The sequence below is a fragment of the Mytilus californianus genome, unplaced genomic scaffold (assembly GCF_021869535.1).
Source record: "Mytilus californianus isolate M0D057914Y unplaced genomic scaffold, xbMytCali1.0.p SCAF_15, whole genome shotgun sequence".
NCBI lineage: Eukaryota > Metazoa > Mollusca > Bivalvia > Mytilida > Mytilidae > Mytilus > Mytilus californianus.
Window position 1 is genome coordinate 16,355,220 of NW_026262637.1, and position 24,127 is coordinate 16,379,346.

The 24,127-nt window shown below is 32.6% G+C and overlaps 1 protein-coding gene across 11 annotated transcripts in view; it reads left to right on the plus strand.

Annotated features, from left to right (window-relative positions):
• LOC127725529 (protein mono-ADP-ribosyltransferase PARP14-like) overlaps positions 1-24,127 on the plus strand; it is a 54,717-nt gene that overhangs the window by 21,980 nt on the left and 8,610 nt on the right. Inside the window, exons 6-21 of one of the 11 annotated variants that reach the window (XM_052232576.1) lie at positions 4,535-4,771; positions 6,379-6,615; positions 7,409-9,139; positions 9,495-9,965; positions 10,536-10,618; positions 11,163-11,393; positions 14,811-15,032; positions 15,415-15,499; positions 17,992-18,180; positions 19,269-19,334; positions 21,265-21,474; positions 22,312-22,356; positions 22,492-22,536; positions 22,582-22,716; positions 22,852-23,040; positions 23,116-23,163. In XM_052232576.1, the coding sequence (XP_052088536.1) occupies positions 4,535-4,771; positions 6,379-6,615; positions 7,409-9,139; positions 9,495-9,965; positions 10,536-10,618; positions 11,163-11,393; positions 14,811-15,032; positions 15,415-15,499; positions 17,992-18,180; positions 19,269-19,334; positions 21,265-21,474; positions 22,312-22,356; positions 22,492-22,536; positions 22,582-22,716; positions 22,852-23,040; positions 23,116-23,150 (4,211 nt within the window). In that variant the 3' untranslated portion in view covers positions 23,151-23,163. Of the gene's footprint in view, positions 1-4,534; positions 4,772-6,378; positions 6,616-7,408; positions 9,140-9,494; positions 9,966-10,535; positions 10,619-11,162; positions 11,394-14,810; positions 15,033-15,414; positions 15,500-17,991; positions 18,181-19,268; positions 19,335-21,264; positions 21,475-22,311; positions 22,357-22,491; positions 22,717-22,851; positions 23,089-23,115; positions 23,164-24,127 lie in introns of all 11 variants that reach the window. The other 10 variants (XM_052232567.1, XM_052232566.1, XM_052232571.1 and 7 more) reach the window with 10 other exon arrangements.

Genomic DNA, 24,127 nt, shown 5'->3' on the forward strand with positions numbered 1-24,127 from the left:
GAATTTTTGACTTTAAAGGAATTCTGCAGAAAATATAATCTTAATGTTAATTTCTTGGAATACCATTCTATACTTCATATGATACCAAAAACCTGGAAAGATCTAATCATTACTTCAGAGAAAATTATGCACATATCTAATGAAAATTTGAATTTATTAAAAACAATAAAAAGTCCTGTCAATTAATTCTTTTATAAAAAATTCTTGTCAATGTATACAGAACGTCCTACAAAACAAGAAGACAAAATGTGTAAAGAACTAAGCACTCATATAGAAAATTGGGATTTCATTTATAGTTTACCCTTTTGTTGCACTAAAAACAACAAATTTAGTATGTTCCATTTTAAGGTTTTACATAGAACTCTCGCTACAAATGCATTATTGCAGAAATATGGGTTAATAGAAACAGACTTATGTAGTTTCTGTAATGAAACTCAAGAAACTATAAGTCACCTTTTTTGGGAATATACCCAAGTTAGAAATTTATGGTTAAAAATTGCAGTACTTTTTCAAGTTAAAAATAATCTAACTTCAATATTTAATGTGGAAAATTTTGTTCTTGGGTCAGAGTCTTGGGATGTTTCCCTAAACTTATTCACTATTCTGATTAAGTATTACATTTATACATGTCGCTTTAACACTTCATAATCGACTCTTACAGGTGCTATAGCTATGATTAAAAATGCCTACCAAATAGAAAAAATATCTACCTCCTTTTACAGATACCCTCAAGCAAGAGAGAAATTTGATAGTAAATGGGAATTGACTAAAAACTTAGTTTACATGTGAGGAGAGATCTTTCTTTTTTGTACTCACTTAAGGCTTTATAATAATTCATGTAGAATTAATAATATGTTGATGCACATCACAACTGGACAGTGATTTGTATGCATCATAAAAGTGCTATCTATGATGTTTATTGATATTGTTAAATATATATTGATATACTTGCTTTTGCTTGATTGTATTTGAATTATCTCCCCTTGACTTGGGTTGTCAAAAATTCTAGCAATTCTAACTCTTGTATATAGTAATAACTCTCCAATAAGTAGTTTGTATGTATTTTATTCGACCTCTAATTTAAAACAATCTAGCTATTCTAACTCATTAACATAGTAATCATACTCCAATAAGTAGTTTGTATGTATTTTACATGCTTGAAAAGATGTTTTGAAAATTTTACTTATTAACCATAGTATTTTGACCCCCCCCCCCCCTGCCATGGTATATTGACCCCCCCCCCCTTTTTTGCACCTCCAATTTCAAAATTCTAGCTATTCTAGCTCCTTTACATAGTTATAATACTTCAATAAGTAGATTGTATGTATTTCCATTAAAGTCGTAAAATAAGCACCTTTTTCTTGATTTTGTCACTCCACTAAGAGTGATAAATGATGAGTATGATCAAGTAGATAATTATCATATATATATAATATAAAATTAGCATATCTAACATTTTAACTTTAGACTGTTATTGAAAAATTTAATATTAATACATGTATTATAAATAATCTATGTATTTATATATCACAATGCTTGTTGGTTTTTGTCGAGCCTGCGACTTTTGTCGCAGAATTATTTAGCTCGACAGAGGGATAGTGATCCGGCGGCGGCGGCGTTAGCTAACTTTTTAAAAGCTTAATATTTTAGAAGCTAGAAGACCTGGATGCTTCATACTTTGTATATAGATTCCTTATGTTACGAAGTTTCTGTCTGTCATATGTCCATTGTCCTTGACCTCATTTTCATGGTTCAGTGACTACTTGAAAAAAAGTCAACATTTTTTGTAATGTTAATTTCTTTCTTGTTATGGGTAATAGAATAACTATATTTAGTATGTGTGTACCTTGCAAGGTCCTCATGCCCGTCAGACAATTTTCATTTGACCTCGACCTCATTTCATGGATCAGTGAACAAGGTTAAGTTTTCGTGGTCAAGTCCATATATCAGATACTATAAGCAGTAGTTCTACTATATTTGGTATATGGAATGATTGTAAGGTGAACATGTTCAACTGGTAGGTGTCATCTGACCTTGACCTCATTTTCATGGTTCAGTGGTCAAAGTTAAGTTTTTGAGTTTTGGTCTTTTTTCTAATACTATAGGCAATAGGTCAACTATATTTGGTGTATGGAAATATTTTATGATGTACATGTCAGTCTCGCAGGTTTTATATGACCTTGACCTCATTTTCACAGTTCATTTCTCAGTGTTAAGTTTTTGTGTTTTGGTCTGTTTTTCTTCAACTATAAGCAATAGATCAACTATATTTGTTGTATGGAAGGATTGTAAGGTGTATATGTCTGTCTAGCAGGTATCATCTGACCTTGACCTCATTTTCATTGTTCATTGGTCAATGTTAATTTAGTTTTCATGGTTAAGTTTGTTTCTTAGATACTATAAGCAATAGGTCAACTATATTTAATGCATACATTGATTGTAAGGTGTACAGGTCTGTCTGGCATGGTTCATCTGACCTTGACCTCATTTTCATGGTTCATTGGTCAATGTTAAGTTTTCTTGGTTAAGACTGTTTCTTAGAAACTATAAGCAATAGGTCAACTATGTTTGGTTTATTGAATGATTGTAAGGTGTACATGTATTTCTCGTTTGTTTTATCTGACCTTGACCTCATTTTCTTGGATCATGTTAAGTTTATGTGTTACTTGTATTAAAGCTTTATATTTAGGACTATCAACATAAAATCAATGGTTAGTAAAGAAGGTGAGACATTTCAGCGTGTGCACTCTTGTGTTGAGCCTGCAAAATTTTTATAGCCTGCAAAATTATAAGTTTCGCAAAAGCGAGACATAGCGATCCTAGATCCTAGCTAGTTCAGATAAAATAAAAATAAATTACAAAAAAAAAACATATGCATGGTGTTTCTAGCAGCTTCTGTAGAGGTGTCAACAGTTTTTAATAGTAATTAGGTTATCATAAGGTCTGTTTCTGAGAACTACTTGGTAAAAGTCAATGATTTTTGGTATTCAGTTACAGTAGCATAGACACAACTCTCATTTCAATGGAGGTTATTTGTCCCATCCATTTTAGTCATTGACTGAAGTTTTGTCAAGTTTTAATGTTAAAATTCATGATAAGGTTTGTTTCAGGGGAAACAATAAGTTACACATGAAAGTTTGGTATACAGTTGTATCAGTATTAGAACATCTCATGTCTATGGTGATTTTTTGGCCCTACTCTCTAAAGTCATGGTTTTGTAATGGTGGACAATTTGTTAACTTGATTATTCTATTTATTTGAGGAAATTGATTAAATTATAAGTAAGCATTATTTATAGTTCTGTAACTATTTCTCCAGAGACCATATGCACCCATTTACATATTCTTGTTTGGAAAATCCTTTTTCTTGTACATGACAGACATCTCAGTGGGCCTCATTGTCCCTTGGAATTATAAATGTGATGTCACTCACTTAATTCAGGGCACTCTACCATTTGTATTTGAAATGAGCAAGACTTCTTCGGCCTGCAGTTATGGAACATTTTATAGGGCAACAAGTATACTAGCTGCCACCGTTTTTACAGAATATTTATTGAATGTAAACTTGTGTTCAACCATAAATGTCTTTTAGATAATAATCTTGTTTATAAAGGTACATAGTTTGTCCAATATCCCAGAACTTGATGAGACAAGGGGAACAAACAACAAAGTAGTAGGAAAAACAGCTCCCTTTACAGTTCATTGACTTTGGTGTGTTCGCATAGTGGACTCCTAAATTACAATGTTTTTAATTCAAATATATTGCCAGTTATGTATTTCCGTATTTCTTAATGAAATGATATAGAGTTATTATCAGATTTATCACTGAGTGCAAATTCATTGGTTGGAAGATGAACATTGTAAAGGTTTTGTTTATTATACCCCCCCCTTTAAAAAAGGGGGGGTATACTGTTTTACCTCTGTCCGTCCATCCGTCAGTCCATCCGTCCGTCCCATGAAAATTTTTGTCACATTTTTTTCAGGAACTACTTGACAAGGATTTTTGAAATTTGGTTTCAGGGTTTATATAAGTAAGTTACACCGTGTGATGCGTTTTCAAATTCATCACTCAACAACTTCCTGTTTACCGAACACTTGTATTATTTTACACATGATAGCCAAGTTGAAAATTTTCGTCACATTTTTCTCAGGAACTACTTGACAAGGATTTCTGAAATTTGGTTTCAGGGTTTATATAAGTATGTTTCACCGTATGATGCGTTTTCAGATTCTTCACTCAACAAATTCCTGTTTACCGAACACTTGTATTATTTTCCACATGATAGCCAAGTTGAAAATTTTTGTCACATTTTTCTCAGGAACTACTTGACAAGGATTTCTGAAATTTGGTTTCAGGGTTTATATAAGTCAGCTATACCGTGTGATGTGTTTTCAGATTCATCACTCAACAACTTCCTGTTTACCGAAATATTTCGGCTGGGGGTATCATCAGTGAGCAGTAGCTCACAGTTTTACTTGTTGCTTCTTGTTTGCAAAAAATGGTTTGTGTAATATTGTATATTCTTTGCTTGAAGCTGTTAATAGAGTGCTAGGGAAATCTAACGTGGTAGATGGTACTAAGTTACAAGTAAAGAAACACATTCCACCCAAAAGATATCCAAACAAGGCATTGGTTAAAGGCTTTAATCCAAAGACAACCAAAGATGGCATAATAAACTTTCTTGAAGCCAGGACGAAACTTGATGTGGAGGAAGTAGACTTTGGTGATGAGGATTCTGGGAAGGCTATTGTTACATTTTGTGAACCAATAGGTTTGTTTGAATGATGTGTAGTTAAGCTTTAGAAACAAGATAGTTTGCTAAATTTCTTGAAATCTGTACAATTTCTGAGTTGTAAATCTTTAATTTTCATACAATGTTTGTAGGGTCTTGGTAGAAAGCTTTTTGAGGATTGCCTATACAGCCTGGTTGCTCTCCATTGAGAATGTAGCTAATATTTCACCTAAATTGGTATAAGCTACAATTGAGACAAACAGTTGAAGTAGGATTTTGTTTTCTTTCAAACATAAATTAAAGTGGAACATTGAAATGACAATTTGCTATAAGCAGCCAGACAGCAAGCCTTTTAAAAAATATGCTGACATGCAAGACAATAATGTGAACTCATTTGGGTCCTAGTGCCCATATGCAACCTTTAATTTGAGCTTTATTAGGAGATAGGTTATGCATGTGTTCAGCATGTTCATTTATTTAAATATAGAATATGTCAATAATGAATAGTGAAACATAGCTAGGAGTCACAAGGACAAAAACTACTTTGTAGAACAAATTTTCTCAGATATTTCTGTACATTTTATACAAAATTAATGTTGAACTAGTTTAAAAATGTTCATTAAATAAAACTTTACCAAGTATATAAGTTAGATAAATAAATTGTTTGATTTTCATTTATATAGTACAATATGCAAAATTTGTGTGTTTGCTGAATATTTCAAAATCTATGAAATAGCCATACTGCTCCATGACCTTAACTTATAATAACTATTTTGTATCTACCCAAATTTTCCAAAGTGAGATGTCCTTTTTCTAGGTATATATATATATATATATACAACTATTCTGAATGGTTTGAAGGCTCTGATTTGAAAAGTTTAATTAGAGTTTATTCACAATACATTAACTTCCCTTTTCAAGTCTTTTTACCCTGTCTTAATCATATGGACAATTTCTGTTAATTGGTCCAAAAAATCTTATACTTTTTGCAAGGTGAATTTCTGTTTTATTAACTGGATTTATGAAGTAAAAATCGGTTATCGATTTGGAGATGTACAGCGGGTGGTCGGTCGGCAGCCAAATGTTGTTCCGTGCATTTACTCATGAACCGTTCAACCAAAGCTTTTAAAATTTTAATATGTTGTTACTGACAACAAAATGGAGGTCAAGTTCAATAATGACGATTTTGACTTTTTTACGTTCTGGAGTTATGGTTCTTGAAAGATTGAAAAATGGCGTTTCCAGTCGCGACCGTGCATTTACTCATGAACCGTTCAAACAAAGCTTTTCAAATTTAAATATGTTGTTACTGATGACAAAATAGAGGTCAAGTTCAATAATGGCGATTTTCACTTTTCCTGTTCAGAAGTAATGGTTCTAGAAAGATTGAAAAATGGCGTTTCCATTTACTCATGAACCATTCAACCAAAGCTTTTCAAATTTTAAAATGTTGAAACTGTTGACAAAATGGAGGTCAAGTTTGATATTGATGATTGTGATTTTTGCCATTTAGGAGTTTTGGTCCTTGTGATATTGATAAATGCCAGGACACAAATAAATGTTAAAAAATCCAGTTTACTGTCATTCTGACAGCTCTTGTAAATATGAATTGTTTAGTTTCACAATTTTTTTTGGTTTTTCTTCAGATATTGGAGATATCCAGACAGCCTGTAAGAAGAAGGCATTAGATGGCAGCTACCTGACAGTTCATCCTGTGGTTGTGACAAACTGTATTGTAGTCAGAGGTTTCAGTGAGAAAACGACAGAAAGTGGATTGGAATATTACTTTGATAATAAAAGGAAATCTGGTGTAGAGGGCGTTGCTAATGTTAAGATGGATAAAGATGAGGATTACTGTGTTATATACTTTGAAAATGCTGAAGGTATTACCAGTACTATGAATAAAGAGTATTGAATATTATCTTTAGTAACATACAAAATTTGGTAGTACATATAACAGATGTACTGATTTGTGTATAAAAAAACCTTTTCTTTACATATTTTATGAATTATCACATCCTTTAACTCTTTGCTTGCCTAAGATGGATATATCTTTGGTTAATGTAATTGTTTTTTGGCTAGAGATATCTAAAGATCTGTCATATTTGTTTATTGATACGCTTGAATATGAAATATAAATGGGAGATAACTCCATGGTATTGTGAGATTTTTATAAAAAAACAATTTTGCCTCAACTATATTTTATGAAACTTATACACAATGCTTATTATCACAAAACACAGATCTAGATTGAATTTTGGTGTTGTCACTCTTACCATTCTAATGTTATGCCCCTTTACAAATGGAAAAAATGCTGAATTTTTCGTTTCCATTCTCTTACTTAAATTTGCCTCAACCAAATGGTATGAAACTTATACACAATGCTTATTACCACAAAACTTTGATCAAGTACAAATTAAGGTAGCCTCACTTCTACGGTTCTTGAGTTGTATCCCTTTATAACATTTTATGCAAGCAGGGTATCATCTGTGTCCCATGGACACATTCCCCATTTATTTGTTAATTTGAAATGAATATTGTCTGTTTGGAAAGACTTCATTGAAATGTACAGAATCTGAATAAGCATTGGCTGAGCATAATGATTTAGTATGGTTTATTTATGTATCATTCTTTCAGTTGCAAATAATCAAATAAGAAACCATTATTGTATTTTAGATGCATTATTGGCCTGTAAAAAATCCCATACCATTGACAACTGTACACTGAATGTGAAGGTCTTCTATGATTGTCTTGGTGTCCCTGCTGATACAGAAGGACCAAAGTTCAAACCATTGCCACCTTTAGTTATTACTGATATTGACAAATATAAGATTAACTTCTTGAAGCATTCAACTACAAAGAGAGATGCTATTGAAAAACAGGTTGTGCAAAATCATGCTAAAATAACTTGGCCGTCATCCATACGTAATTCTAAGATTGTTATAGAGAGCACCTTAACCAAAGAAACAGAAGACTGTAGAAAACTTGCCAAGTCCTGGGAAGATGATATCAAAAGGCATCTTAGTACACATGTTGATGCCTTGATAACAGAGAAACATTCTACATTACAGGAAGCTTGGAGTGGTGTCATGCAAAAACTACGGGAAATTATCATATCAGATCCTGAAGATGTTAGTGTCAGTGTGGAGAAACCACCTGCTTGTGAAATTATTGTTGTTGGTCTTAAAAAAGCAGTGAAAGAAGTTTCAGATATTATAAAACAAATCATTAATGAAGTTTCTGAAGATCTAGATAGAGAGAAGAAATTGGTTACAGAAAAAGTCCCCTTGAAGCATCACCAGTTGTTATATCTTGATTTTTCAAAATTTATAGACAATATCAGACAGAATTTCAACAAAATGGAAATATCTATAGATACCAGAGAGGGTGTTATAATATTTCATGGGTTGTCAGGAAATGTAAACAATGCAAAAATAAGCATGTTTGAACAAGTACAGAGCTTAGTGTCAGTAGATGTTGGTAAGAAATCACCAGGATATATCAAGTTTCTGAATAGAAAGGATGTTAAGACATTTGTTGGAAAGGAAATAAAAAGCCAGGGTTTCATTGGCATATGGGATATTCAGAAGAACACCATTACAATGTATGCTGTGTCTGATGAGGAAGCAGTAGCTGCCACCGTTGTACTGAAAGACAGTGTGATAGAAACAGAAATACCTTTGGAAACGCCACAGAGACCTCTACTGCGAACTCATAAATGGAGCCAACATGTCCAAGCAATCAATGAGGAATACCAGAGAAAACCTGTCATAATAGAGATCATTACAGATAGTAATCAGGGGGAGATAATTGTATATTGTACATCAAGAGGAGAAGCAGGACTATTGAGAGAGAAGATTCAAGACTTCTTTTATCACAACACTGAAACACAGATCAGGATTGACTTTCCACCTGCTCAATTAAAATTTCTAAATGATCATATGTCTAGTGAAGTATCAAGACTTGAGAGTGACCTAAAACGTAGACATGTCATCGTTACTGTCAAGAGTGATGATGTATTGGTCAAAGGTAATGCACAGGGAATACAAGAGGCTAAAGATGAAGTGAAGGCCTTAGTAAGCAAAATACTGAAAACCAAACACTCAATCCACCAACCAGGATTACAAGACCTAGTTAATAGTTCCCAAGGAAAGTCCAAATTAACTCAAGTCAGTAGAAGGGCTGGTGTTGTCATCAGTAGTAATGAAGATGAGATGTCATATGGTAAACACATTGGGTCAAAATCAACAGGTTTAGATGAAAGAGCAGTGTATACAGCCGCTGGAGGTCAAGAGGTCATTGTAATCAAAGGTGACATTACAGGACTGGATGTGGATGTTATAGTCAATGGAGCCAATAAAGATTTGAATCATAGTGGTGGTCTGGCCAAAGCTCTGGTTCAAAAGGGTAAGTTCTTTTTCATTCAACAACAATACTTATTAACTAAGATTCTAACGTAGGCTTCGAGGAAAAAGAAAGGCCACTTCAATATTCCCAAATACAGAAAGTGTTTAAATTTCTCTTTGGAATAAGATTAAAGTTTTTGGTCAAGGTAGTTTTTGATGAAGTTGAAGTCCAATCAACTTGAAACTTTGTACACATGTTCCCTATGATATGATCTTTCTAATTTAACGCCAAATTAGAGTTTTTACCCCAATTTCACAGTCCACTGAACATAGAAAATGATAACTTGCTAGTGGGGATCTGTGGACACATTCTTGTTTTATTTCAATTTTGATAATGCAATTCTGTAATGTTATAGGTGGCTATAGTATACAGGAGGAATGTAACAAGTTCTTTAAGTATAAAGGTGCATTATCAGAAGGTGAATGTTACTGTTCTAAACCTGGAACATTAAAATGTCAGATGATTGTCCATGCTGTTGGTCCGTCATGGCAAGGTGGTTCTAATAGAGAAGAAGACCTACTACAGAAATGTGTTGAAAGAGCAATAGTTGAGACGGAAAAAAAGAAGTATACTACAATTGCAATCCCAGCTCTGTGTACTGGGATTTTTGGTTACCCGGCACACCAGGCAACTAGAGCAATTGTTCAGGCAGTTAGGGACTATTTCAAGAGGAGCAAGACATGCAAGACAAGCATAGTTGAGACTGTTTACCTATGTGATGTCAATGAGAGCTCTGTAGACCTGTTTGTGAAGGCAGGGGACAAGTTGTTTAATCAGAGAACGGATGGAGGAAGAACCCCATCTGGTGGTGGAAACAGGCATTCAGGTTTCATATCTGATAGTTGTTGAAATTTTTCATAAATTGGAAAAATATACAATTTCATATTGGTTAAATCTTTGAGAAAATACTTTCATCTGTACTGGTTGTTGTTAGCTACAATGTTCAGGCCTGACATATCAATTTGAGTGGTCATGCATATGCAATTAGATAATAATAAACAGAGATTGATTGAATGATTGATATTGATTGATTGATGTTTAAAGCCACTTTCAGCACTATTATGCTATTTCATTGTGTTCAGTTTTTATTAGTGGAGAAAGCAGGAGTGCTCATAGAAAACTAAAAACAGAGAAAAAATATTTGAATTTACAGTTATTCAGTCATTTGCAATTAATTTCACAACAGAACTTAAGAGAAAAAATACTCTCAAGTCATGAACATATCGGGAAAAATACACTAGTATGTGTAATATCAATTTTTGTTGTAAAATTTTTTTTTTTAAGAAAAAAACACATATTGCAGTTATTACTTAAAAAATGCAATATGACCACTTTAGAGAGAACTCCCTTACCATTAGTTACCTGTATATACATACAGCTGTACCTATTTTTTCAGGTAAAGGGTCAGATCCCTCTGGATCTATTCCCAAAGGAAATATACGAATTAGAATTGAAAAAGGAGAATTAGCAAAGATGGAAGTAAGCCTGATTTTATAAGTATAAAATTTATATTGCATTGAACCTTATATAGAAACAGTGTTGTTAAGTAGCCACTAATATAATATAAGTTTCTAAAAAGCAACCGTATTTAAAGGACAAGAGACATGAAATTCCATCTAGTGTCAAGGGTATGTAAAGTGTGAAAGAAAAAGGAACATGGAAAAGAAATTCATTTTTTTTAATTTAGTTTTTTTCTTCAGCATTTTCAGATTTTGATGTTTAAACATTTTTCATATTTCCTATATTTCTGTACCACAGTAAATCTTTAATTTGTTGTTTTCTAACCATCTTGTGGCAAATTTTTCCCCACTAAATGATAAATAGTGACCCCAATGATCATTATCCTTTGAAAAGTACTCTAAAACAAGCTCAACAAAAAATACTTGTGAATTTTTTACTGTTATGAGCCTGTGAAATATTAAATTTGAGCTTACAATCAATTATATAAACTATGCATTTATTTGCAAAATTTTGTCAAGAATGATAGATATATAGTGAATCTTAACTCTTATTTATATTACAGACTGATGCAATTGTGAATACAACATCTGCAGACTTAAACCTCTCTGCTGGACTTGTATCACAGTCTTTATTGAGAGCTGGAGGCTCTGGTCTTCAGGATGAATGTAAACAGAAATATCCAAAGGGAATTAACTCTGGGGAAGTTGCTGTAACAAAGGGTGGCAAATTAAAATGCAAAATTGTTCTTCATGGCTGTTTAGAACCATGGCGTCCAGACGGATCAACCATTAAGGTATATTATAAGTATTTAGAATAGGACTTATTTTGTTTACAATAAATCAGGTTGCCTGTTGGTTTTGTTATTTAAGGAATGACTGTAATATTTTTTCTGTCTATGAAGAAATAACATCAAAAATGTGGTGCACACTGAATAACCCGCGTAGCGGGTTATTTTAAAGTGTGCACCACATTTTTTATGTTATTTTGAATAGACAGAAAAAATGTTACAGTCATTTCTTATAATTTAATTCTAAATTCCATTTTAAACCGGAGTAAACCATGAAAAAACGTTGATGACGTCACGGTCACATGACAAAATTGTGTCTATGAGCTGATAAACAAAACAACGTCAGCCAATCAGAAGACGCGTTACATCCAAAATTAAATTATATGTGATTGGATGCAAAGGGAAACATATATGAAAATGAAAATAAGGGCTATAATATTTTCAGATTGTTATAATCTGATGCATAATAAAATTGCTCTGATTATTGTAAATTTAGAAATTAGTGTGTGCATTTATGATATGATTTTTGAAGACTGAACAAAAATATGAGATAATTATTGTGATCTTGGGAAAAACTTAATTAAAGCCCTGCCGAATGGCGGACGCCCTATAGTGATCAGTCTGTCCGTCCGTCCGTCTGTCTGTCCGTCTGACCGACTGTCCGACCGTCTGTCCGACCGTCTGTCTGTCCATCCGTCCGTAACAAATTGTGTCCGCTCTATATCTAGAGAACCGTTATGATTTCAAAGTTTATTAGGGCCCCGTCGAATGGCGGATGCCCTATAGTGATCAGTCTGTCCATCCGTCTGTCCGTCCGTCCGTAACAAATTGTGTCCGCTCTATATCTAGAGAACCGTTATGATTTCAAAGTTTATACTTGACATGTATATTAACCAACACCAGAGGGTGTGTCATAATGTATGTACAACTTCCTAGGTCAAAGGTCAAGGTCAAAAACTTTGGTTTTAGTTGACAACCCCATGTCCTATGGTAAAGATCGTGCCAGCTCTATATCTTGAGAACTGTTATGATTTCAAAGTTTATACTTGACATGTATATAAACCAACACCAGAGGGTGTGTCATAATGTATGTACAACTTCCTAGGTCAAAGGTCAAGGTCATAAACTTCGGTTTCAGTTGACAACCCCATGTTCAATGATAAAGATACAAATTTTTTACCACACATTATTCACAGCGGGGCCCACAGAGATGGCTCCTTTCTCAATGATATCTAGTTCATTCAGATAATGTATCAGATATCAGAATGGGAGTTCTTATTATTGAGATACTTACACAGTTGCATTATTCACATTAATAATTACCCCACAATAACAAATGAATTTATAGTAGTTGCCTTTCAGTATCATATATAGTTTGTTTTTTAAAAGAGAAAAAAATCTTCTTTTTTCATAAGTCAGTCTTTTATTTTAACTTCCAATAAAAATTATTGGATTTTATTAATTATTTTATGTATGAAAGCAGATCTTTAATTAGCAATAATGATGAGCAAGACAAGATGTTCGAATAAGTCAACAGCATTGAAATCTTCAGTCGACTCATAATTGGAGTTTTTGTTCTTTAATGATGATTTTTACCATATTTTAGTGTTTTTGCCTAATATCTTGAAAACTATAATAGATAGACTAGTTATTGGAGTTATTGTCATTTAATGATGATTTTTACCAATCTATTAAAAATTTTGCCATCAATCTTCAAAACTATAAAAGACAGACAGAAACTTAAAAGAAAAGAATAACTAGCAAGACAAGATCTAAAAACAAGATAAAATTTTCCAAAATAGCTAGTAGATTCTTTATAGGAGTGATTGCTGTAAAATGGCAATTTTTTATACCCTCTTTTGTGTTTTGATAAAGAAAAACTTATGAAGATAGAGAGAAACTGTAAACAGAAAAAATAATCAGCAATACAAGATCAACAATGTAGAGATTTTTGTCAAAAATTCTATGTTTGCCTTTGATGTTGAAGAGGCAACTTGGTGACCTAGGTGAGCGACACAGGCTCTTCATTTAGCATTTCTATTTTTTTTCAATATAATTAGCACTCCATTTTATATATGTTACAGGCATTTTCTAAATTTAGGCATTTTGTAAAATGACTGAATTTTCAGGCAATTTATACCTAGTCATTTTGTAAAAATGACTGAAATTTTGAAACAAAATTTAACAAATTGCCTGTTCAGTTTCAGGCAATTTATACAAAAATGGTATCATTGAGATGCATATGACAAAAGGTGAACAAAAACACAAAGTTTTGCAAAAAAAAATAACTAATGTTTCGGTAGAATTAATTTATTCTTCAAAAACCAGCTGGGAATGTATGTAAGTCATATGATATGTGCTTTTTAGTGAAACTAAGTTAAGTTTGTGCTCACTCTGTATTTGTAGATAGTAAATTTATGATTATTTTGTCAAAATGGCAGAAGGACAAATTGTTCTTTCATAAGAACAAAATTTACAAACAAATTTTTCAGAAAATCCAGATTCAAAACAGTGAAGTGAAACATATGAAGAAGAGAAAAAGAAGTTTGTTTTTAAGAATTGAGTGATTGGTTTGTTTGCTTTCAGCAGCATATATTTTATGCATTTTTAAGACGAGAACAATTTAGATATAATTCATATATATATATGGGTTGTGTCTGCAGTGGATCAACCTGGATAAAGAACAGGAATTTTGACTGCCGCTTGAAATGAAATTATTTCGGATAGGGACAGACAGTTCAAGATAATGTACTTTGAATCTTTTGGGAAAATATGAAACAGAAGATATTCAAGTGTGACGTGTGTACATATTGCGAAACCCAATGTTGTCAAACGTTAAGTTACTTAAGTATTTTATCAGAAAAGGTAATAAATGAGCTAAATGTGTCATGATCCAGGTTTTTTAAATGTGGTGGAATAATGTATTTGTAAAAAATCAGGACAAATATTGTGTGACAGTTCTGTCATTCAAACATTTTAAGAAATAACAAATAATTGTCGAGTTCTGTACTGTGCTTGTGTGAATTTGGAATAGTTCAGTAAAACTTATTTTTGATTATTAAAACTTAAAATGCAAGCTTTGACATTCAGTAATTATCATAAATAAAACTGCTTGGTTGTTCAAAGCTTTCAACTGATATTTTGTTATTTCATTCTTTAAAAAATTTCAGGCATTTTATAAAATGCCTTTCAATTTTTCCAGGCATTTTGTAAAATACCTAGAAGAATTAGTCATTATGTTAAATGTCTGAATCTTGCAAGCATTTTAGAAAATGCCTAAAGTTTTAAGGCATTTTACAAAATGACTAAATTTAGAAAATGCCAGTAACATATACCGGGTATATTTAATCAAAAGTATTGCAGTGCTTATATACACATATATTTCCTTTGTATCTATAACAGAGTTTATGAATTAATTTTTAGGTTCTTGAGACATTTGTAAATGGTTGTCTAACCATGGCTGATAGTAAGCATTGCAGCTCTGTAGCATTTCCAGCCTTGGGGACTGGCAACTTAGGGTACCCAAAAGATCTTGTTGCCAAGCATATGATTAGCTGTGTAGAGAATTTCTCTGGACAGAATCCAAAGTCTAGTATTAAGGAGGTTAAGTTTGTGCTGTACTTTAAAGATGATGAAGTAGTAAAGGTAAACTTGATTTAGTTATGCAGAGATTACAAAATAGGATATTATTCTATTATATGGCAATGTATATGAACAGAATTAGAAGTATAATCCATTATATACAAACCTGGTAAAAATGAATATATAGTTAATATGGAATTTAAATATTATATTGTTAACCAACTAATTTGTGCATGCAATTAATTAAAGAGATTCTTTAGAAGAAAAAATAGGGAGAATAGAATTGTACTAAACACATTAAAATTTGGTTTTCACTATTAAATGAAATAAATACATATTTTTTTTAGAAAGTTTAATCTTTGTGAAGTCAACTGAAGAGTTCTAAATATCCTTAAAAATAAGTTGTTTTACAGATATTAAACTAAAAGAATATTTGATGTTTTAGGCATTTGAAGATGAGGAAAGACGGAGACAAGGACATGACAGACAGGATTCTAGACATCAACAGCCAGAAGGATTTCACCACAGAAGTATGGGTGTAGTGTTGACTTTAAGGAATCCTTGCTAAATAGGGTCATGATGGGGTCCTTCATTCTTTATTTTTTCAGACCATTTTTCTTTATTTCTTTTTTATTTTTAGGCAGTTAAGCTGCCTTATGCTACCACCCTAGATTTGTGTTCCTCCCAACGAATGCTGAAAAAGTGCCATTGTTATTATCTAGCAGGCCAATATGTTATTTATAACTAATTGGACACTTTTTTGATACTTTTAATTCTGGAATACAAAAAATATGACTAGAATAACCTTAAATAATCGTTGAATGACGTAAAATATTTGAAGTTGCACATAGGAAATAGTGCTCAATAGAATTCTGTATGTATTTTATTATCCCCTGTGCTATTGGCTAAGATGTTAAAAAACAATTGTATGAAATATTTCATTGCCGAAAATCTCTAATTACAAGTAGTTTACATTTCCCAAATGGCAAAAGGTGCAGGAATATTGTTTGGCATCAAGTATAGTAGTCTAAGTTGGGGTAGTTTTAACTTGCACGAAACGTAAGTTAGTAAGATCTAGTATACATTGCCCGATTAAAAGTAAGCATTGTTAATCATGATATTCTTTTTGTTAAAGAAGATTATGATTATTTAATTGCTTTCAATTAAATGTATGCACATTTAAATTCCTTATTTTTACTATATTATTCCGTTTATCACTGACCTTGCAAAATAAAGTTGTTGTTATTTTATGAAAGAAATGGAACCGGAAATCAATGATATATTTTAATGAATGCGGGACAACTTGTCCCAGAGACAAGTTAGACTGGGTCCACTTCTGACACTTTAAAGATGAACTTATCTGCAGCGGTTCTCCAAAACCGCTTGTCAGATTTACTTAGGGTTTCATAAAATTTTAGACTAACATGTCTAGGAGAGCCATCAATCTTTCTTTTGTGAATTGTGGTCTATTTAGGGGTATTTTGAGGGACCTAAAGAAATGAGGGGTTTACTATAGAACCCTATGGGATTTTATTATTTATAATTTCTAAAGACTATAACTTAAAAACAGTAAGTAATAGACACACACAGTCTTTAGTTATAATAACAGGACAATAAAAATAAAACAAATAAAATAAGATATAGAGTGAGTCTATTGGGGTTACCCCACCCCACTTCAATTTGAGAATGTGCTTTTATCTTGTAAACGGTCGCGATCCCCCTCTTTGAGACCTTGTAAACAGTTGAGATCCCCACCCCTACACCATAAATATTCCTGTATGGGACATCAAAACAAATCAAATGAAATATAGGGGAAGTTCCCAGGGGTCACCTCTACCCTCTTCTTTTTGATAATTTGCAAATGGTGGAGATCCCCACCCCGAAACCATATATATTCTTGTATGGGACATTAAAACAAATCAAATGAAATAAAGGGCGAGTCCCCTGGGGATCAACCCTACATTTTGAGAACTTGTAAGCGTACAGGGTCAATCTCCTAGGCATCACATATGCATATCACTTTACTAGACCAAACCAATTTGTACTGGACTCTGCCCAATGTCAGGCGACCATGGGAATGACAAATTATAGGAGCTTTGATGGGGAGACTTCGTTACAGCATCCTGTTACAATTATTTCTTGTTTATTATAAAATTTAATTGAGGCAAAAAAAAAAGGTCTAGGTTAAATTTACTTGAATTATTTTTTGAGATATTTCTGGGCCTATAAAAATTTTCATTTAGGAAAGGTATATTTAAAATAAATTAAAAATAACTTTTGAAAATGGTAGGATTAGATAGCAGAAACATTAAGGTACAAACATTTTTTGATACTTGAAATAGCTGAGATAAATAATAAAACCAATTTTTCCACAATATTCATCTTAACTTCTGCCTCGTTTGCCTTGTTTTTTTCTTTAATTAACTGCCTATAGCGCCCTTGGTGCTTTGATTATTCAGCCTATTATTCTCTTATTTTTATTTTTTTGCCTATTTTTCACAATTCTATTTTGTTTGCCCTCTGTTCTGAACAATTTGTTCATCATTCTATGTTCTGTAAACCACATACAGAATCTCATATAAAACTACTGTATTAAGCCTGACACTGAAACAAAACCTAGTCTTTTCTGAAGGTAAAATGTTGATAGTGTTCCCTTAGGTTAAACCACCACCCTTTGGAAACTGCAGTTTTTTGGCGATATGCGACATAGGGAGGGTGTATATCCAGGAAAGACATTTTAGAAATGACAAAGAAGCTGTAAATGATTGATTTTTTTGTAAGAAAATTGCTACAAAGTCTGTTATTTAGCACATTTCATTAATTTGTAATAAAAATGATAGAAAAATGAAAGATTGTTTTGGCTATTTTTAGGCTAGTTGGATATATTTTGTTTTAATCACAACTATAACTAAGACATAGGTTGATATTGGTTTGATTTAGGTCAATTACATAGCAGTTTTTGATTTTCATGACATGAAATACAGTATTCACTTTGTATGGTTTATGAATTTATATTTTACAGATAAAGCTGGAAATCAGAAGCCAAAAAAAGAACCAATACAGCCATCACAAAAACATGCTGTAGATGCCAATACAATGTATAGTGTTGACATAGGAAATCTGGTATTAAAAATCTACCAAGGGGACATAACTGCTGTCAAAGTGGATGTTATAGTTAATGGAACTAATATTGATTTGGATTTAACTAAGGGTAGGTAGAATAAGTTGTAATATGTTCGACATTGTAAGTTACAAAATGGTAATTAATTTATATCATTTTCTAGTACAGATTTAGAGAAGGAAGGAAGCTAATGTTCTCTATTATTGATAATGGAAGATAACTTCAAATCAAAATATTTCCTATTTTAAAAATGTGTATCATTGCTTGATAGTCATTAATATTGTCATATTCAATTTTGATATCAAAATAAGAAAATGTAGTATGATTTCCAATGAGACAACTATCTTCAAGAGAGCAAATTATATTAGCAACTAAAAGCCACCTTATAGTCTTCAACAATGAGTAAATCACACACCATATACAAAGCTATACAAGGCCCTGATATGACAAAATGTAGAACAATTCATACCAGAAAAGTAATGACTTAATTTATCTAGAACAAATCAGTAAATTAACAACAACTATGACAGATCAGACAGCCAGCAAGAAAAACCACTGAATTAAATACTCCTGACTTGGGACAGGCACATGCAGAATATGTCAGAGTTGAACATGGTTTTGAGTGCCTATCCCTTCTCTTAACCTAGAACAGTGGTGTAACTGCAAGATTTGAACAGACTGTAGAAATGGGTTGGAAGGGGCTGACTCCTCAGAAAAATAAGAAAGTAGATTACAGAAACAAAGTACTGATCTAAGAGTACTTCAACAGTATAATGTATATCCAAGTATAAACTGTTCAAATCAGAATATAGTAATAGAACTATCAACAATAGAATGTGTAAAAAATCCAAATGTTATAGAAATATTGTTTACATCTATTTTTATTATTATTAAAAGTTAAATAATTTACACAATCAAGGTGCTCCCAAGTATGAAGGGTAAAGATAGCTTTCTTTTTTGCAATGTGAACTGACTGATTCTAAATCAGGATTTAAAAAATAAGAAAATTACCTTTTTATGAAATATCTGACAGAATCTGAACACCAAAATTTCTACATGTACTTCATATTTTGGGAAACTTGACATAATTATTTGCAGCCAGGTTAAGATTCTCATAGTTTTTCTTTCCAAGGGTTTATATTATTAGAATTGAACGCAAAGTGTGATTGTTTTTATAGGTGCAGTGGCTAATGCAATCAGAAACAAAGGTGGAAAAGAACTAGAAGGCCAGCTGAAAAGTCAGAGTAAGTTCATGGTTGTAGTCTATTTTTTGCAATTTAGTGAACTTTTGTTTGAACATAAAGATCATAAAATACAAATACTGTGAAAGTACTTTTATTCATGGGGTTTCAATTTCCATGGTTTTTGTCGAGCCTGCGACTTTTGTCGCAGAAAGCTCGACATAGGGATAGTGATCCGGCGGCGGCTACGGCGGCGGCGGCGTTAGCTAACTTCTTAAAAGCTTTATATTTTAGAAGCTAGAAGACCTGGATGCTTCATACTTTGTATATAGATGCCTTATGTTACGAAGTTTCCGTCTGTCATATGTCCAATGTCCTTGACCTCATTTTCATGGTTCAGTGACCACTTGAAAAAAAAGTCAACATTTTTTGTAATGTTAATTTCTTTCTTATTATGAGTAATAGGATAACTATATTTAGTATGTGCGTACCTTGCAAGGTCCTCATGCCCGTCAGACAATTTTCATTTGACCTCGACCTCATTTCATGGATCAGTGAACCAGGTTAAGTTTTCGTGGTCAAGTCCATATATCAGATACTATAAGCAGTAGGTCTACTATATTTGGTATATGGAATGATTGTAAGGTGTACATGTCCAACTGGTAGGTGTCATCTGACCTTGACCTCATTTTCATGGTTCAGTGGTCAAAGTTAAGTTTTTGAGTTTTGGTCTTTTTTTCTAATACTATATGCAATAGGTCAACTATAAATGGTGTATGGAATGATTGTAAGGTGTACATGTCTAGCTGGCAGGTGTCATCTGACCTTGACCTCATTTTCATGGTTCAGTGGTCAAAGTTAAGTTTTTGAGTTTTGGTCTTTTTTTCTAATACTATATGTAATAGTTCAACTATATTTGGTGTATGGAAATATTTTATGATCTATATGTCAGTCACACAGGTTTTATTTGACCTTGACCTCATTTTCAAGGTTCATTGCTCAGTGTTAAGTTTTTGTGTTTTGGTCTGTTTTTCTTATACTGTATGCAATAGGTCTACTATATTTGTTGTATGGAATGATTGTAAGGTGTACATGTCTAGCTGGCAGGTGTCATCTGACCTTGACCTCATTTTCATGGATCAGTGGTCAAAATTAAGTTTTTGAGTTTTGGTCTTTTTTTCTAATACTATATGCAATAGTTCAACTATATTTGGTGTATGGAAATATTTTATGATCTATATGTCAGTCAGGCAGGTTTTATTTGACCTTGACCTCATTCTCAAGGTTCATTGCTCAGTGTTAAGTTTTTGTGTTTTGGTCTGTTTTTCTAAACTATAAATAATAGGTCAACTATATTTGTTGTATGGAAGAATTGTTAGCTGTACATGCCTGCCTAGCATGGTTCATCTGACCTTGACCTCATTTTCATGGTTCATTGGTCAATGTTTAGTTTACTTGGTTAATGTTAAGTTTATGTGACAGTTGTAATAAAGCTTTATATTTAGGACTATCAACATAATATAAATGATTAGTAAAGAAGGCGAGACATTTCAGTGTGTGCACTCTTGTTATAGAAGGCTTTATCCACGAATGTATGTGCTCAAAGGACTATGTAAAAGCTTTTTCAGAAAACTAAATCCCACTTATTTAAAAACCCACAAAAATGTCATGAAAATTGGTATACCCATAAATAAAAGTATTTTTACAGTAGACAAAACATTAAGGGTATTTGTTTTAATACTCTGAACTCTATTACTTATATAATGTTACAGAGGTAATAATGATGCATCATTAAAGTTAAGATCTATATTGTTTGTAAAAGAAACATGGTTTTTGGTTCTGATGTTGAAAGCTGTAGAGTCTAGCTACTGAAAATTAATGTTAATTATAGTAATTGTACACACTGGGGTTTCAGGACATGCATGTAGATAATCCCTTACAGCTGGGTATTAATATAAGCTCCCAATGATATAATTCTAATTTTTATTATTAGGAAAAGCAATGGGAAAAGACGGTATAGCAGTAACAACAAACACATCATCAAAATCCTTGCCATGTGGTGCTGTGATACATATAGATATGACTGATCTTAATCCAAGTGGCCATGCTGCTCCCAATCCTGTCACTTTGAAAGACAAAGTCAAAAAAGCACTGAAAAAAACAGAGGAATTAAAGAAAGCAATTGTAGCATTTCCAGCTTTAGGTATACAAGATATATTTAATGTTAGCTTCTTTCATGTGTACTTTGATCTGTACTCATTCAATTCAGATTCAGTAGTAAAAGAAAAGGTACGTCCGCTAGGTTGCAAAATTATGAAAGAAAATAGATATGAAGCTTAACCTGTCAATAAGAGAATTTTGATAAAAGTTTATAGGTAAACAAACAGTGATTTGCAAATGTCTTGTTAAAGGGGAGATAATCGATTTTTTTTTTTAATTCAATATTTCAATATCATATGTAGTAATAGTCTCGTAAGATGGAAGCATTTTTGTGGGTTATTTATATACATATATATAAAGTCTCTGATTGATTGTATAATAAAAACTATAACACAATTTTTCTATACGTTTCGGCCATTATGTAATTGTTGGTTCAATGTTGTAATTTAATCCAATGAAGACGGCCATAATGGCAGAAACGATATAACTCACAAAAAATGCTTCAATATATATATAGTTCTAGTGACTGTTGGATTGTTATCCTGCATATCTTTTTACTTAGAAATTTTTACTAGACTGTCAGATCTTCATAAATATTTTTAATATCAGTAAATTAATAAGATGAAGTGATGCATATAAATATGCTATTATACATTAAATGAAAATCAAATACTCTGAATGGTTACTATTTCAGATTTATTGTTGAAAAACAATAAAAAATTGTTCTAAAAGTATTTCGATAAGATGATTTTACAAGTAATTTTATAGTTCTGAAAATCACATTGTTAATGTTATTCATGTAATGAAATCTTTAACCAAAATATTACATACTCAGGTACATCAAACAGCAATATAACTGTTAAATGTATTACATACTCAGGTACATCAAACAGCAATGTAACTGTTAAAGATATTACATACTCAGGTACATCAAACAATAATGTAACTGTTAAAGGTATTACATACTCAGGTACATCAAACAGCAATGTAATTGTTAAAGATATTACATACTCAGGTACATCAAACAGTAATGTAACTGTTAAAAATATTACATACTCAGGTACATCAAACAGCAATGTAACTGTTAAAGATATTACATACTCAGGTACATCAAACAGCAATGTAACTGTTAAAGATATTACATACACAGGTACATCAAACAGCAATGTAACTGTTAAAGATATTACATACTCAGGTACATCAAACAGCAATGTAACTGTTAAAGGTATTACATACTCAGGTACATCAAACAGCAATGTAACTGTTAAAGATATTACATACTCAGGTACATCAAACAATAATGTAACTGTTAAAGGTATTACATACTCAGGTACATCAAACAATAATGTAACTGTTAAAGATATTACATACTCAGGTACATCAAACAGCAATGTAACTGTTAAAGATATTACACACTCAGGTACATCAAACAGCAATGTAACTGTTAAAGAAGCAGCAGAACAGATGTTTAAAGCAGTGGAAAAATTCAACAGTAAACCAATCAACCATGTCAAAGAAGTTCATGTGGTTATTTACCAACAGAAAATGATGACAGATTTCATGGCAGCCATTAAGGAGTGTGTTGACCACAGTACTAGTAACAATAAAGGTTATGTTGGAAAGTTTCTCAACTGGGTTTCTGGAGGATACATTTCAGGTACTGTATGTACTAGTAACATTAAAGGTTATGTTGGAAGGTTTCTAAACTGGGTTTCTTGAGGATACATTGCAGGTACTTTATGTACTACCGTGTATATCAATTTCACACAGCCCGTCTTTTGTCAACTGGGGGCCTCAGTGGCCAAGTAGATACTACTGTAATCACTAGCCAGTCAACACTGAGGTTGTGAGTTCGAACCCCAGGTGCACTCGACTCCAATCTTAATTGACAAGGATTGTCAGTTTTCCTATCGAGGGTCAGTGGTTTTCATTGGGCACTCTGGCATCCTCCACCAATAAAAACTGACCACCACGAAATAGCCCAAAAGCAGCGCTTAAAAGTGGCGTTAAAACACCAAAAATCAAATCAAATCTTTTGTCAACTTTAAAAATAAAAATTTAGAAAACTGGATAGTATTGGGCTATCAGTCCATCATTCTGTGTATATTTATTTATCTGTTTAGACCCCCGAACTTGTTTATTTTTATACGACCGCAAAAATTAAAAATTTTTTGGTCGTATATTGGTATGACGTTGGTGTCGTCGTCGTCGTCGTCTGGCGTCGTCCGGCGTCGTCCGAAGACACATTGGTTTTCGCACTCTAACTTTAGTTTAAGTGAATGGATCTCCATGAAATTTTACCATAAGGTTCAATACCACGAAAGGAAGGTTGGGATTGATTTTGGGGGTTATGGTACCAACAGTTAAGGAATTAGGGGCCAAAAAGGGGCCAAAAATAAGCATTTTTGTAACTTCCAGACAATAACTTGTGTGTAAGTGTATGGATCTCTCTGTCATTGTACCACAAGGTTCCATATCACAAAGGGAAGGCTGTAATTGATTTTGGGGGTAATTGCCTCAAAATTTTAGGAATTAGGGGCCAAAAAAGGGGCAAAAAACAAGCTTTTTTCTAGTTTCATGACAATAACTTGTGTGTAAGTGTTTGGATATTTCTGAAATTGTACTACAAGGCTCCATATCACAAAGGGAAAGCTGGAATTGAGTTTGGGGGTAATTGCCCGAAACGTTTAGGAATT